Genomic DNA, 16883 nt, shown 5'->3' on the forward strand with positions numbered 1-16883 from the left:
ACACAGTAAACCAGTGATAATGTAAACATACTTCACTCTGTACTCCATTCTAACTCACCACTAGAAGTTGGTTCGATTTTTACTTTAATCAGGGCTGTAGGCCAATGCCGTCATTAAAAACCAAGATGTAAGGGTAAAAAAAAAACAACTTAGTCTGGTTTTTAAGACACTTCTGGACAATGGAAAATACAGCATGAACTTTTTTTCCCCCTTATTTGTTATTCTTAGTTATACATGACAGCAGAGTATATTTGACATATTATACATACATGGAATATATCTTGTTCTAATTAGGATCCCAGTCTTGTGGATGTACATGATATGGAGATTCACTGTAATGGATTCATATATGGACATAAGTCATGATAGATTCATTCAACTGTCTTTCCTATTCCTATACCCTGTCACTTCCCTTCATTCCCCTTTGTCTAATCCACTGAACTTCTATTCATCCCCTCCCCACTTTGTTGTGTGTTAGCATCCACATATCAGAGAGAACATTCAATCTTTGATTTTGGGGAGATTGGCTTATTTCACTTAGCATGGTAATCTCCAGATCCTTCTATTTACTGGCAAATATCATAAAGTCAGTCCTTTTTATGTCTGAGTAATATTCCATTGTGTATATATACCACATTTTCTTTATCTATTCATCTGTTGAGGGGCACCTAGGTTTGTTTCATAGCTTAGCTATTGTTAATTGAGCTGCTATAAACATTGATGTGGCTGGGTCACTGTAGTATGCTGGTTTTAACTCCTTTGGATAGATGCCTAGTAGTGGGATAACTGGTTCAAATGGTGGTTCCATTCCTAGATTTTTGAAACATCTCCATACTACTTTTCAGAATGTTGCACCAATTTGCAGTTCTACCAGCAATGTATTATTGTACTTTTTCCCTCACATCCTCGCCAACATTTGTTATTACTTGTATTCTCAATAATTGTATTCTGACTGGAGTGAGATGAAATCTCAGTGTAATTGAACATTTTTTCATATATTTGTTGGCCATCCGTATTTCTTCTTGTAGGAAGTATCTGCCCATTTATTGATTGGGTTATTTGTTTATTTGTGGGTTTTTGTTTTTGTTTTTTTGGTATTTTGAGTTCTTTGTATATCCTGGAAATTAACAACCTATCTGAGGTGCCGGTGGCAAATATTTTCCTCCCATTCTGCAGATTATTTCCTTTGCTGTGAAGCTTTTTAGTTTGATACCATCTCATTTATTGATTCTTGATTTCGCTTCTTATCAAGAACATTTTTTATCAGGGGTTTTGGTAACTGCTTAGGAATAGAAGTGCCTATCAATTCCTGTGATCTCCAGGTAGGTAGAGTGGCCAATCCACTTAGCAGTGGAATTAAAATCACAAAGAACTTGAGAAGTTGGAAAGGTGCTCAGACAGGGAGACAAACCAAGTTGAATGAAGGCAGAGGCTGAGCACAAATTAAGCAATGTGCTTGCAGGCTGGATGGGGACAAGAAAATCATGTAAAATGTGCATAGGATCCTTGCATATGAGAAAATAAGTCTCACATTCAGAAAATGAACTACTATGTAGCATACATCCCTCATATCACATTTGATACAATAGATTTCTCTCACTATACAGACAGGCACAATACCCATTTTACAATCTTGAGAAGATTACTCAAAATTCAAACTGGCTAACAGTCACCGACCCAGGCCTTTGTTCTTTTGGTCACCTCTGTGGCACTGGCACTCCTCATTCCATGTAAAATAGCTTCAAAATCCCCAGAGAAGACAAAGAAATGTGACAAAATTGGAAATGTTAGAAAAACTCAGATATGTTTAGTCCCCAAAAGAAGGCTAGGCAAACCTTCATGTTTCTTACAGGTGCCATTAATGCCCTATGTCCAGGATTAAGATCCCTGTAATCCTTCGAGCTTTTCTCCTTTTGTTCCTTCAACAGTCAGTATTCACTGGTACCCACCAGGTGGCAGGCTCTCTGCTGAACTGTGGAATACCAAAGTGAATGGTGACCACTGCCTTGGCTCTGACCTGAACTTGGGACTCTAGGAGGTTCTTCTCTAGGGCCTCAAAGCCCCTTCCCTAGAATAGTTATACATTAGTCAAGTGCCTCATGAGTAAGGACAGTGGCCTGTATATTTGTGAAGTCTCAATATGTAGTATGGCAGCTGCAATAATTACTTAATTTCTTGTTATACTGAATTTAAATTTCTCAGCATGTGGGAGAATGATGCCATCTTCTGGACAGGGAGGTGTAGAGCACTGACCACACTCAATGCAAGGAAAATAATAAGCACATCTGTCCTCTTCCATGCACTTAGTAGGAGACTGTGGTTTCCGTGAGCTACCCCAGAACCATTCAAATTGCCAGAACCTGTTAAAATTGCTGTAACACTTACTAGATCAAGTGTCTTTCCTCTGTGCTTCTGTTTAGAGAGGAAGTTGTTTGGATAGTCCCGTATTATTCCAGGACTTATCTTATGGTAACAGTGGAAGCTGATTCATAAGCACTTTAAAAAACATCAAAAGTCTGGCAGGATTATACTATTAGTAGATGAATGAAACAACTGTATATCACAAAAACTAAAAGTGAACCAAAGTAGAAAGGATATCTTCCAGGCAATATTTTTCTATTGTTATGTGTTTTAAGGAAATGCTACTGATTTCTTTTAAAGAGGATGGAAACTTTGTTCCAAATTACTCTTCCGCAGTCCTGTTTGCCAAGAACTCAGATGTAACTGGCTAAGAGTCATTGACCTGGGCCTTTATTCTTATTTGATTAACTCTGTGGCACTAGCACTCCTCAATGTAAGATAGCTTCAAAATCCTCCAGGGAAGACAAAGAAAGGTGATGAAATTGGAAATGTTAGAAAAATTAGGATATTTAGTCATTTCACACACATGGCAGGCATGTGTGTGATTTCAGTACATAGGTGGTGTAGATATGATAGAACAACTGGTGGCCTCATTTACACCATTTATACATGTTGTATGGGAAGGTAAGTTAAAACAAACAAAAAACCCACGTAGTGTCTTCCAGTCCCCAAATATGTGCTAAAAAAAAGAAAGGTCTTTGTGCTTCATTTTTAGTCACTTATACTCTCTACCCATCCAACACTATCTTTTGTATCATATAGTCCAGTAGAAATCTACCTGATTTTCCCTTGTTTTTGTTTTTTTGTGGTGCTGGGAATTGAATCCAGGGCCTCACATATCGAATCCAGCACTTTACCACTGAGCTCTACCTTTAGCCCTGAAATATACCTATTTTCTAAAAGGAGAGAAGAAAAAAGTCTGGGATGATTAAATTCTTCCCAAGGGCAAATTAATGACTCAGATTATTTCTCAAGATCTTTCTAGTCTTCGTGAGTCCAATTAGAATTGGTATAATACACACAAAAAGTAAATATTATTAAGATACTCTTATCTTGGACTCTAGCAGTACAGCCCCTGGATTTGATCCCCAGTACCACAAAACAATGACAAATACTATAATCTTGAAGATTGAAAAGAGAAGGCCCTGTGCCCTGACTACTTTCTGAAACTTCAGTGGGGCATGTTGTGTCTTGGTAGATAGCATACGATTTACTAGTCCCTACTGCTGACTTGGATATAAAAAGGCCCAAGGCACCTTGCTGCACGTACCTGGAGAGGCTCTTGACTATTAGTGATGACAAATTGATTTCTTATAGAAGTATAAGAGATGACTTCCTTCCCCATCTGCCTTGATCTATCATGTAAATTTTCAGACCTTTTGCAAATGATTTAAGGGAGAAAAGAAGTTTATTTCTTCTTGGCCTGATGATGAAGCATGATTTCAATACCAATCATGCCCTGCAACCAGACACACAGATTTTTATTTCCCTGAAGCCCCTGGTAATGCACCTTGGTGCAGAGTCTTATGCTAAATAAAATAAGGTATCTGAAAGGATGTTTATTCCATAATGGAAAGAAAATCAGAAAGCCTTTATTGGGTTAATGATACTTCACCATCAGGAGTATAAAAGATACTTCTCTATTAAAAGAAGGTGGTTTTAACAAAGTATCAAAAGTTTCCAATAAGTATCCTTGGAAAGTCTTCTTGCAGACATTCTGGTGAAGAAAAGTTATGAGGTGTATGACACTACTTTTACAGTACAAAGGTACTTAGCATTTTAACTGCTGGGTATTTTTGTTTGCCAAGTTCCCGGTGGTGGGAGTGCTTCCGGTCTCTGTGTATACTTCTGGGTGTCATTAAATCCTCCCCTTGGACTTAATATCACCATTTTTTCATTATTCTCAAGAAACCTGTTGCCTTTGATAGCCACTCCCACTGCCTTTCTGCCAGTGTAGGTCTGTTTATTCCTCACTAGGAGTTCAAATTCATGATCTCACCACTGACTCTACTGTGGTCTCTTTGCTTTTTTCCCCCTCTAGATGTTTCCCTGTTGCCCCCAGTTTCAGGCATGGTAAGAGGGACCATACACTGGCCTTTAAGAATCAGGTAGAAAAGGAGCCCCATGAGGTAGGCTATGCCATGGGAAGCTGCCGGGGTCCCATGATGAATTTCATTAGACTGGCCTATGATAGGTTGAGCCTCTCATCCCACAGGAGTTCAGGGCTTCCTTCCTGCTGTTTTCTTGGAGCACACAGTTTCACGCCCTGTGTGTTTGCTCTAGAGTATTGGTATAAATTGCGTCTGATGTTGTCCCTTCACCTTGGGCATATTTCCTCTTTTCTTTCTTTCAGGGGGTGCGCAGTATGATCAGAATCACATTATCCTCAACACAGCCAGCAAAGAGAAGTTAACACAAGTGTGGGAAGCCATGGTCCTATGAGCCAGAACAACGGATACAATGGGAACCTTTCTGGAGGTCTTTCCAGCTGCCTTATTTAAGAAACACAAAGGACAATACTGATGGAGGAGCCAAGTGGAAAGTGGATGGACTTCTTCTTCCATCTTGAATGACACTGCCGTGGCTGGGAGAATCATCTCATCTTTTCAAAAGACTGCAATAATTTTAAACCAATACTTTGTCCTCCTTTCATTTCTTGCCTTTCATTTTCTCTCAGTAGCTACTTAAACAAGTTGCATCACTAGCAGCTTTGGGGGTGTTTAAAGATGCGATAGGAAGACTTCAAGATTATGAATGTTTAAAATTATTTCCAAAGATTGTAATGGAGAGAACAGGATCAAGTTTACTTTGTGGACTTAAAAATCCCTTCTACTTTAAAGGGAAGGATAAAAGCCTAAGTTTGTAAGGTAGAAGACTATTGAGCATCTGAGAAACATGCTTTATTAGGCCTGTACCTTTGGTCCTTGGCCTTAATGTTTTCTGGAACCATTAATTATGCTTGATAATAAAGTGTGAAAGCCTTATATGTTCAGAGACATTATAAGTATAAACAAATACTATTTTCTTTCAGTTAATATTTAAAAATTAGTAAACTGATTAACTTCATGTCCATGTCTGCTAACATTTATTAGCAGAATTTGGATTATTCTAGGGGCTGCTCTAGATATCACAAGTGAATGTTTAATGCCTTTCCGATAGCTGCTACTGGAACAGTATTATCATGGCCTACTTTATTAGCCTCTCCTTACTTGTCTGCAAGTACTGAAGCCATGTTCTATAGATTTTTGCTAACCTAACTTCCAGGCACTACTGAGTGGGACAGGCTCAGGTCTGAAGGTACTGGGGGTACTGCAGCCCTGATATCACTTCCTTCTAGTAGCAGAGAGGTGTGCAAAGCTGCAGGGGATGATCAGCGCTCATGTCCAGAAAGTAAAAGAGAAGAGACCCTGAAGGCTGGTGTTGGCCATAGGTTACAGCTCTGAGCACCTGTGAATGCCGTAAGCAATTCAAAAATGCAAAGGAAATGTTTCCCTTGCTGCTCTGTTGGTTCTAGTTTTGAACTAAACTGCTAAATGTTTCCTTGAATACAACCTTCCTTTTATTTTTTTTTCCTGTCTTTGTTCCTGAATACCGGTGCTCTTGTTATAAGTAGAACAAATCTTTCCATTTCATTAGTTCAGGTGTTTCCAATTCTGAAATGTGATCCTCCCTGAAGTCTGTAGGCAACTGTGGTCATTAGAATAATTTACCTTCAGTTTTAAAATAATGTTTGCACATGTACAACAGCTCCAACATGTCTGTCTCATTCTTAGATGTAGAGCTCTGATTGTAGGCATTTTGTGTATATCATTACAGAATGATGGGTAAGATATTCTATAATAACCTGTGCTGAATTTATCTCTTGAATAAACTTGTTTCTGGTTAACTATATTGATGAAATCTCATACAGTCCATTCAGAAGCCCTCATCTAACCACTTCTAAGGGTCAGTCAGAAAATTTGAAATAAATGTCTGACAGAGTAGGATGGGGCCAGCTCAGGGTCCTGGTGTGACAGCAGGGAAGGTTTTGCTGACCACCCTTTAACTGCATAATAGAACAAGTGAGGTCCTGGCCTATCTACTCTCTCAAGTACCTAACTCCTCACTACCGCCCTCAGGGACAAGAGCTGAGACTGCTCCAGGTGGAAATTAAGAGCAACTAGTTTTTACAAATAGAAAAACATCTTTTTCTTTTGAAGTAATTTGTGCTCAGACAACTCTAGAGAAAAGCCCATATCCAACATGCTACCAAATAAGTGTCTAACAGGAAAATACAAAGTGAAATCTTCTCAAAACAAGTCTGCATCAAAAACTAAAAGCAATTACCAAAGGCCTGATAATGGAGGTGAGTCCAACAGTCAATAAAAAACACATTAATGGAGATTCTGAAGTGCATGCTGTGATGGGTGTATTGGTGTATTGTACCTAAATGCAGTCATGTGAGGTCAGATAATGGCCAACTAGACTCCACTGGAATGGTGGCAATTTCCCCAGAAAGGTCCCCAGAGAAGAAGCATGTTTCAATTGCTGAAAGAGGCCCAGCCCTTATGAAAAACTTAGGGTTTAAGAAAGTTGGAAACTTTATCCTTACCTTTGAATATTAAGAGATTAAGCAATCAAATCAGGCCAGATTTTTATAGATGACCATAACGGATTCAAAACTAATAAGTCTGTGATAACCACAGTAGAGCAGGGGAATAAAAACAAAGTGTGTTAGCTTACTGTTACTGTGACAAAATACCTGAGATACCCAAGTTATAAGGAGGCAATGTTTATTTTGGCTCATGGTTTTGGAAGTTTTGGTTCATGGTCCGTTGAACCTGTTGCTTTTGTGTCTGTGGTGAGGAGAACATTGGGGTGGCACAGTGAAGGAAGATGCTTACCTGATGGAGGCCAGGAAACAGGGAGGTAAGAAGGGGCTAGGATCCCAATAACCCTTCCAAGGCCATGCTTCCAATAACCTACTTACTTTGCTTCCACTAGGTCCCAAAGGTTCTACCACCTCCCAAGATGGCTACAGACTTTGAAGGGACAAAGACTTCAATACATTGGCCTTTGGAGAACATTCCAGGTTCAAACTATAGCATTCCACCCTAGCCCCAAAGACTTATTTCCACCTCACAGTGCAAGATGAATTCCTTCCATCTCTAAGAGTTCTCAAAATCTGAACAGTTCCACCACTGATCAAAAATCCAAGTCCAGGGCTGGGAGCATAGCTCAGTTGGTAGAGTTCCTGCCTCTCATGCACAAGGACCTGGGTTCAATCCCCAGCACCACCAAAACAAAAACAAACAAAAAATCCAAGTCCAGAGTCTTCTCTGCAAGACAAATTCTAAGCTGTGAGCCCCCATAAGAATCAAAAGAACATATAGTTCTAGGGTACAATGGGACAGAGTAAATATTCCATTCCAATAGGGAGGAATGGGGGCACACAAAGGGAGGACTAGAACACACCAAGACTGAAACCCAGCATGGCAAACATTAAATCCCACAGTTTGATATCTACCAGGACAGTTGGTGTGATGTGAGGTCCAAAGTGCTTGGACAGCACCACCCCTTCAGCCTTACTGGCTGCAACCCACATGACCATTCTCTTAGGCTCTCTTTCCTGACAGCAGCTTCTCCTGACAGGTGTTCCATGTACCTGGCATTTATAACTTCCTGGGGTCTCCATCACAACTTCAGCTTCACTCTTAAGCTTCGTGTATCTCCCTGTTAGGAATTGCTTGCAGGGATTCTGACCCTGCCACACACTGCCCAGCCTCTAAGGCTTTCCTCTGAAATCTTGGTAGAAGGCTCAATGACCCAGGAATTCTTGCATTCTGCATGCCTGCAAAACCAGCATCATGAGGACAATGACAGCCACATCCACACTGGTTCAAACCACTGCTGCAGTGGCCTGAGTGCCTTGATGGCTAAACACAGGAAACAAATCCCAGGGAGATAATTCCCTAGGTAGCTATGTGTGCACAGAGTGCCCCCAGGACTCTCTCCTCAAACAAAACTCTTTTCAATTCCTGAGATGCCCTGAAGGCATCTTTCTTATTGTCCAAGTGCAAAGTACTTCGCTTCTTTTTAATTATGCTGATCTCTTTAGTATCTTCCTTGTAAGCCCCTGAAATGAGCTTCTTTTCTGGCAAATTGCAGGTTTTCCTAATTTTTCCACACTGCTCCTCTTTGCTCCTGATTCTCACTGTGAATTTGGCTAAAAGCAACCAGTAGTACCTGTGCTGCTAACTGAATACTGTGTTGCTTTGAAATTTCCTCCTCCAAATAAACTAGTCTGTCACCTTTAAATTCAGCCTTACACAAAGTCTCAGGGAACAGACAAAATATAACTTGCCAGACTTTTAATCCAGATGACTGCTGGTCAAATTCCTAATAGTGTCCTTACTTATATCTGAAGCTTCATCAGCAGTCTTACTGTCTGCATTCTTGTCAGCATTCTAGCCTTCTGAGCCATCACGAGAATCACTCATTAAATTCCATTTACAGCATTTTAGGCTTTCTATCATCTGCTTCTCTAAACTTTTCTAAATTTCTCTGCAAACAAATTCCAAAGGCTTCTGAATCAAATCAGTATAGTCATAGCAATGATCCCACTTCTTGGTACCAATTTTCTGTGTTAGATTATTATTGTAACAAATAACTGAGATAATCAAGTTATAAGGTGGAAATGTTTATTTTGGCTCAGTTTTGGAGGATTCAGTTCACATCAGTTGGCTTTGTTGCTTTGGGGCCTGTGGTGAAGCAGCACATCATGGTGGAAGCAAATGGTGAAAGAAAATGCTCACTTTTGTCAGCCAGGAAGCAAAGAAGGCAGGAAGGCACCAGGATCCCAGTATCTCCTCCAAGGGCATGCCCCCAGTGACCTAGCTTCTTCCTACTAGTTCTACCACTTAAAGGTTCCACTGACTTCCAGTAACACCACAAGCTCAGACCAAGCTCCAACACATGGTCTTTGGGGGTCATCCAAATCCAAACTAAGGCAGCCAGTTAGAAAGTGTTCACTGATGAATTCAAGAAGAAACCAGCTTTTATTTTATTCAATTAACAAACATATTTATTTTGTGATGTTAGGGATGGCCTCATGCACACCAGGCAAGTGCTTTATCACTGAGCTATGCTCCCAGTCCAGAGCAAGCTTTTTAATAACTTTTCATGCTGGTATCCATTCACAAACTCCAAGTTTTAGGACCTTAAAAACATTATCATAATAAAACAAGGTTTGAGTTGCTAGAAGAGAAGGTACCATAGCAATCTGCAAAGCTGTTGTGAAAGAACAGCTTAAAAAGAATATGCAATTCTCACTGACTACAGACAAGTCCAAGTGCTGATGTTTGTATCAACCACTGGCAAGTCATTGGCAAAAAAAAAAAAAAGGTGTGTTTATTTTTTTTTAGCCTATCATGGAACTTATAACCTAATATGGAAAAATGTTTGAGGGGGATGGCTAGAAAAAAGTATGGACCACAAGCACTCACCAAATAAGAAAGCCAACAATCACTAAACCACATACAGTATTTATTTAAATGACATTAATTACGGTCTTTCCTCGTGCATGTCCTCTTTCCACCTTTAGGAAAGCTTCTGGAACTTGAGAAAAAGGAAAGGTTTGTTCAATAACTGGTCGAATCTGTAAAATACAAGAAGAGACTGATTGATCAGAACACCGACATCTTTCCAGGCAGGTGACATCTATACTTAGTTTCTTCACAATATCCCTCAAGGCTGGTCTTTCTCAGGTCTCTCTCCATTTTGCCAAAATGAAGCGCTCATGCCCAGCCATATCTGCTGCCTCCACTCTTGCCTCATCGCCTCTCTTTTCTCTGAAGTGACCCAGCTCCACCTTGCTCCATCTGACTTCTGCTCTATGCTGTCATGTCGCTTTTCTACTCAGGACCCTGCAACAGCCCCCAAGACAGGTATTCAAAGACCACTACTCCGGACCTCAGCCCCATGCAGATGCTATGCTTCACCAAAATGGTTTCCTTGCCATTTTCTGAACACAGTATATTGGTACCTTTGCCAGTACAAGTCAGTCAGTCCAGAAATACCTCTTCTCTGGCCCTCCCAGCTCGGATCCCACACTCCATTTCCTCATCCCCTAGCCTGCAGTGTGTTCTCCCTTTGAACTGCTCCAGGGACCAGGGGGGGCCCTTCTCAGAGCTATACTTGTTATAGCTGAGGACACATCTAGGTCACCCTGAAAGGGAACTACCAAAGGAGCCTGATGCCCCAAGCTCCTTGCTCTATCTATTCCCTGGGTCCCCTTACAGATAGTACAGACTAAGTAGAGGTTTTTTATTTTTTTAATCTGTTAATGTTTGACTATCCACTCAACCAGAGTGTAAAGAACTTATGGTATAAACCACCTCTTTCGTATTTCTCCCCAACACCTAGCATCATGCTACGCATATAGTAGGAGCTTAATAAATATCACTTAGGTGAAAACCAAAATGTGGGAAGCAGAAGTCTTATGTGAGTTCTCTGAGCTTTGGAAGAAACTGTCCCAGGCTATAGTTGCCCTGGGAAGCTCTGCTAAACAGTGGCACAGTTGGTTAGAATTTACAGGAAAGCCATTGCAGCCAGCTCACTGATGGTTAGAGTGTTGCTGGTTCTCTTCAACATACCATTACTACTGCCAGCAACCTCCTTCTGAAAGTAGGTTCCAAGTAACACCCTCCTCCCATACAAAAATGAAATTATATTCTTCCTTTTCAAAACTTTAAGCAGAAGTCAGTAATTATTCACTGCATACTTCACTGGCCTTCCTCCCATAACTCCAGCGGCAGGAATAAGCTGTCAGAGGCACAAGTCAACTCATACATTTGACAACCATTTTATTTTTACAAGAGAAGACGTGTTCTTGTGACATTCAAATGCAACCAGCGCAATCCCCCCTAGTATGACTCGTAGAACCCAGATACCCAAAAATCATCTCAAACTCCAAACATTCTCCAAAGATCTAAATCTTCTTCTGTATCCATGAATCACAATAAGCTCAAAATAAAAGCAATAGCTGGTATGTTCTGTCCTTACTACATACTAGGGACTCTTCTAAGGGCTCCCTATATTTTTACCTCATTTAAACCCATAACCACCTTCTGAGATAGGTATTACTATTATTCTCATTTTATGAAAGAAGAAATCAAGGCACAGAATTAAATAAATTGCTAAGGTCACACCTAAGTGATAAGGCAGGATTCAATCTGGTGCATCATCTTTGCTCTCACCACTACCTGCTGAACTTTTCATTATCATCTGCAGCTTTCTACCTCTCCACCTAGAAGGAAGGGAAAGGAAGCCAAGGATAATAATGACATCATAGCCTGCATCTTGACCTTTTTTACTTGTGCCAGCTGAGAATGTGGCCTCTAGATCCTTTGTCTAGGCCACCAAGATGACAGATGTGTGGTATATGTGCCAACACTTCCATCTGCTTATGGAGGACATCACTAATTGATAATTCTCCAAGGTGCTGAGCATGACTTCAAAACCTTCTTCAACACCACACCACTAAGAACTGATCTGCCTGGCATGTTAGATGAAACCTATTTGTATTCTCTGGTCAGAGGAGGGAAGTCATTCAGGTTGATTCCTGTATGTCCCATAGGAAACCTTCTGAACCTGGGATGTTGTTTTGGGGATGCTGTTTATCTGGAAAAGGAACCACCTGAATGTATGCTTAAACTCCACTGTCCTAGGTCTCCTGTTAGAAAAACAAAATCAGAATCTCTAGGGGTAGGGAAGAGGATGGTGAATTTTAAATAAGCTTCCCAGGAAATGTGTGTACACAACTACAGTGAAATTGCTGTTGCTTTCTGCCCTATTCTTAGGGTTCTGAACTTGTATCAGACATACATGCATCCATTCTGCAAATGTTGACTAAGTGCCTGCCTTCTAAGTGCTAGGACTAATGCAGAGCAGGAACACAAAAGAGGCTCCACTCTAGAATGAGCTGCCCAAGCCATCGAGCCATGTTCACTTCAGAGCTCTGCCCAGAGCCACAGAGACTGAACTGATGACCCAGGCAGCTTGCAGTGACTGCACACTTTGATCTGGCTGGTCGGGCCCATTGTGGCAAATAACCCAGGAGGGCTGACCATGGCATAATGAGTCATTCAGCAATTCCCATAAGTGACAATGAAAAAAAAAAAGCTTTCGAATTATAGGCAGGCAAATGCCACTGTTGGCTGAATATGTGACAGCAAATGGAGATTAACTGGATAATGAGACAGTGTCTGTGCACAGCCTCACATCAGATCGCGAATGCTTGTTTGTTAAGAACAAAGGGATCAGAGTTAAAATCCAGAGAGGGGAAAGAAAGGTTACTCACAGTGAAGTGGGGACATTTATGTGATGACACTGCTATAGTCCACCTGGCACAGGGAGTCCTGTTATAAAGCAGGCAGGCTCAATACCAGGCTTCCCGCCACATAGACACCCGGGGCTCACAGTCGACTGGGAGATGTCCACCGCAGAAGCCCTTGATCTGTCTTGGATCCAATTGTGGGTCTCCTGAGTATACCTTACCTTCCTTAAAGGCTGTGCCCAGACAGACTCCAAGATTTAGCACCTGCTGTCTGATATCCCTTCTACAACACAGGGACAAAGGGGATCTCACTAAGTATGGCCTTACCAGCTGCTGGGCCAGCCTCCTATCTGAGGCAGAAACCCTCTTCACCCCTTGAAGGGAGGGTACAGGAGGACTTTTCACCACCATAAGAACGGGATTGCTGGCGGACACAGGACATAGCATAGATAGCACTAGCAGCAGGCAAAAGGGTTTCCCTCCATTCCCATTTTCTCAACAAGAAATATAAAACATCAGAACCAAAATGGATCTAAATATCTGAGCAAGTCTGTTTTGATAGATTAGGAAGCTTGATGTGTAAGTGGCTGAGCAGTACATGTGAAGTCAGAGCTGTCAGGAACAGAGCCAAAATTATGACCCAGGACCCCTGATTTCATTGTCAAATGGGATGGATGTGGTTTGGGAAGTCTTTCTGCTTACTTCTTTCTCTCACCCTTCAGCCTCATCCTCCACAAGGCAAAGAAGATGCAGATCTGAGGGTGGAGTGTGTGAGGACAGGTTGACAGGTGTCAGACACCAAGGAGGACTTGAGGGCTCCTGGTATGAGTCAAAAAATCCACACACCTGTGGATGGGCACCAGGCACAGCCCCAGCACCCCTTCTTGGACAGGTATGCCCTGACCTCTGTGATAGGCTCAGTGTCCAGGGTTGGTTGGTGTAAAGGGGAAGATGACAACTTTAATTAAGTCTCCTGAGATAAGAAGAGGACGAAAGGAAGAGGTGAGTTTTGCTCCAATTTGCTATTTCTTAGAGACTTCCTGCCCTCATATGGAAAACTCAAAGCTGCAAGATAGGTGGTAAGATAGGAGGAGATGACAGATGAGGGTGCTCATCAAGGGAGTTTTGAAAATAATCCATACGTATCCCTAGGTATTCCCCTAAGAAAAGACACTCCTTCCAGTTAGAAGGTAAGAGGAAAAACTCAGTATACATAGAAACAATTTCAGCAGTACCAGAAAAACTTCAGAAGCATCAAGGTTAAGAGATTCATGAGATACTTGCCATATCTGGCAAGCTAACCATCTTCTAATGGTTCTTAAGATTCAATCTCTAGTCATTACACTGTCCATGGAGCAAAATCCAGTTGTAACATGAAACTTAAGAGCTTAAAACACAGTCCTCTGCTAAATTAGGCCATTCAAGAAGGGCCTGGGAAATCTCCTACCTCAGAACTCATTATGTTTACCTCTAAAGTGGCAGTGTTGCCAAGGGTGGTGGCATGTGCCTGTAGTCCCAGACACTTGGGCAGGAGGCAGGAGGATTGCAAGTTAAAGGGCAGCCTCAGCAATTTATTGAGGCCCTAAGAACTAGGTAAGACCCTCTCTTAAAATAAAACATTTAAAAAAAGGGCTGGTGATATGGCTCAGTGGTTAAGTGACCTTGGTTTCAATCTTGGTACCAGAGAGAGAGAGAGAGAGCACGCACTCTTAGTCTGTCAGTGTCCCAATACAGTAGCCTCTAGACAGACATGGCTCCTTAATCACAAGTTGGGAACAGTGGCACATGCCTATAATCCCAGTGATCTGGAAGGCTTAGGAAGGAGGACTTCAAGTTCAAGATTAGTCTTGGCAACTCAGTGAGACCCTGTCTTATAAAAAATAAAAAAGGCTAGGGATGTAGCTCAGTGGTAAAGCACCCCTGAGTTCAATCCCCAGAAAGCCCCAAAAGTGAGCAAATGAAATGAAAAATTCAGTCTCTCAGCTGTACTAGCCACATTTCAGTGCTCAATAGTCACATGTGACTGGTGACTGCAGTACCAGGCAGTGCAGACAGAGAACATTTCCATCACTACAGAAAGTTCTAGTGGACAGCACTGTTCAAAGGGTAACTCTATATGGCCAACCAATCTCTCCACACCCTATTGGCTGAAGTAGAATGCTAGGGGCCCTTTGTGAATATTTTGAATTGAACTTAAATACGTTACATAGAATTTTCTAATACTGGCTAAAATAAAACAAAGTCTGTATCATTCCTCAACCAAGAAACTCGATTGGTCACCTAGGATTTTGAAGAGATCTGTGAACATTAAGTCATTAAGTGCATGGCATCAAAAGGCTTTAATAATTTTATGAAGAATATATATGTACAAATATATAAAGGGAAAATATATGAGGAATATATGCACAAATATAAAAAGTAAAAGGGAGCCAGGTGTGGTGTTTCCAAGTCTACTATGCGGAAGGATAAGCTGGGAAGATCACTTGAGTCCAGGAGTTCAAGACTAGCATGCGCAACATAGTGAGATAAATAAAAAGATAAAAGGGTAAAATGAAAAATATCCCCATATTTTATCCCTGGGCATCTAGTTTCCTTTCTCAGGGCAACCAATATTTCAAAATCCTTTCCTATCCTTTGGAGATATTAGTGGAAGGTGGAATGATGGTCCCCAAGAATATTCACATCCTAATTCCCCAAACCTGTGAATATGTTACCTTACACGGCAAATGGACTTTGCAGATGGGTAAGGATCCTTAAACAGGGGGATCATGGATCATTCAAGTGAGCACAACGGAATCACAGGGTCCTTGCAAGAGGAAGGCAGGAGGGTTAAGAAAGAAATATGATGACAGAAGCAGAAGCAGAGGTCAGACTGATATAGCTATAAGTAAAGGAATGCAGGGGCAGCCCCCAGAAGCTGGGGAAGGAAAGGAAACAGCTTCTCCCCTCCGGCCCACCTGCAGGAAGAATGCAGTGCTTCTGACCCACTGACTTCTGGCCTTCAGAACTGTAATATAATAAGTTTGTGTTCTTTTAAACAACCATGTTTGTGGTAATTTGTTATAGCAATAGGAAAGCAATAAGCAAATATGTATAAATATTTTCCCTCAAAACACAGTCGTTATTATCAGGAGCAGACTATGGTCTCATGAATCTGTCTCGTCACATCTTCAAAGTCCTGAAGGATACTGAGAAACATAAGAAGATATAATAAAACACCATAAATTCAAACTCCACCTGTGTAACATTTGGATGATTATGTACACAAGCAGAAAACACTGAAGCTATATGAGGGATTTATTATTTAATGTTATCACTAATTTTTTTTGCTTTTTGTAGTTTTGTAGAAGAACAGCATGCCTTTATTTTATTTTATTTTAGCTAGTGCTACTGAGAGAAGGCAAAGTCACAGCTGGTGTTTACAATAGTGTGAGGGTGATGCTGTTGTGAACAGAGAGTGCTCATTATTATGGGCATTAATTCTGTGCTTTCTCCATTTTTACTGGGGCACACAGAGCTAACAAGAATCTACCATAATACTTGTTAATCCAGATACTTTTTTTTTTGGTGCCAGGAATTAAGCTTAGGGGCACTTGACTACTGAGTCACATCCCCAGCCTTATTTTGTATTTTATTTAGAGACAGAGTCTCACTAAGTTGCTTAGCACCTCACTTTTGCTGAGGCTGGCTTTGAACTCAAAATCCTCCTGCCTCAGCCTCCCGAGCCACTGGGATTACAGGTGTGTGCCATCACACCAGCTCAGATACTATTTTTTAATCAGGACAGTTTAAGTCATAAGTGACCAGTGCCATATTGTATTTATATTTCCAGAAACAATTCTCTTATGAAATAAAACCAGCAAGAGGGCAACAGGTAAATAAAGAGAAAAGGAGTCTGGAAGGTAGGCCTCATGGAAAATTCCAGACACTAAATATAAAAACTAGATTTTCAAAACTGGTTATTGGGCTGAGGGGCAGAGCCGCCCCCCACCCCCAGCGCCTGCCAGGTAGGCGGAACGGTGACCACCGGCAGAAAAGGCCCAGTGGCCCACGGCTGAACAGAGCTTCCAATCACTCCTGCAAGGTAGGCGGGCCTGCGACCCACCAGCAGAAGAGGAGCAGCTGCCTGCTGAGAGGCAGAGCCGCCCCCTCCCCCTGCGCTGGCAAGGTAGAGGGAACTGTGACCATCCACAGAGCAGGCCCAGCG

The 16883-nt window shown here is 41.5% G+C and overlaps 2 protein-coding genes across 4 annotated transcripts in view; one reads left to right on the forward strand and one right to left on the reverse strand.

Annotated features, from left to right (window-relative positions):
• The window catches only part of Crybg1 (crystallin beta-gamma domain containing 1), a 186566-nt gene extending 180314 nt beyond the window's left edge, over nt 1–6252 (forward strand). For all 3 annotated transcript variants that reach the window (XM_048783055.1, XM_015499761.2, XM_048783118.1), the window contains one exon: nt 4715–6252. In XM_048783055.1, the coding sequence (XP_048639012.1) occupies nt 4715–4803 (89 nt within the window). In that variant the 3' untranslated portion in view covers nt 4804–6252. The remainder of the gene's footprint in view (nt 1–4714) is intronic.
• Nucleotides 6253–9864: 3612 nt separating this feature from the next.
• The window catches only part of Rtn4ip1 (reticulon 4 interacting protein 1), a 48607-nt gene continuing 41588 nt past the window's right edge, over nt 9865–16883 (reverse strand). The window contains exon 9 of the mRNA XM_015499773.2: nt 9865–9997. Coding sequence (XP_015355259.1) covers nt 9890–9997 — 108 coding nt within the window. The 3' untranslated portion in view covers nt 9865–9889. The remainder of the gene's footprint in view (nt 9998–16883) is intronic.

The sequence above is a fragment of the Marmota marmota genome, unplaced genomic scaffold (genome assembly GCF_001458135.2).
Source record: "Marmota marmota marmota unplaced genomic scaffold, marMar, whole genome shotgun sequence".
In the NCBI taxonomy this organism is placed as follows: domain Eukaryota; kingdom Metazoa; phylum Chordata; class Mammalia; order Rodentia; family Sciuridae; genus Marmota; species Marmota marmota.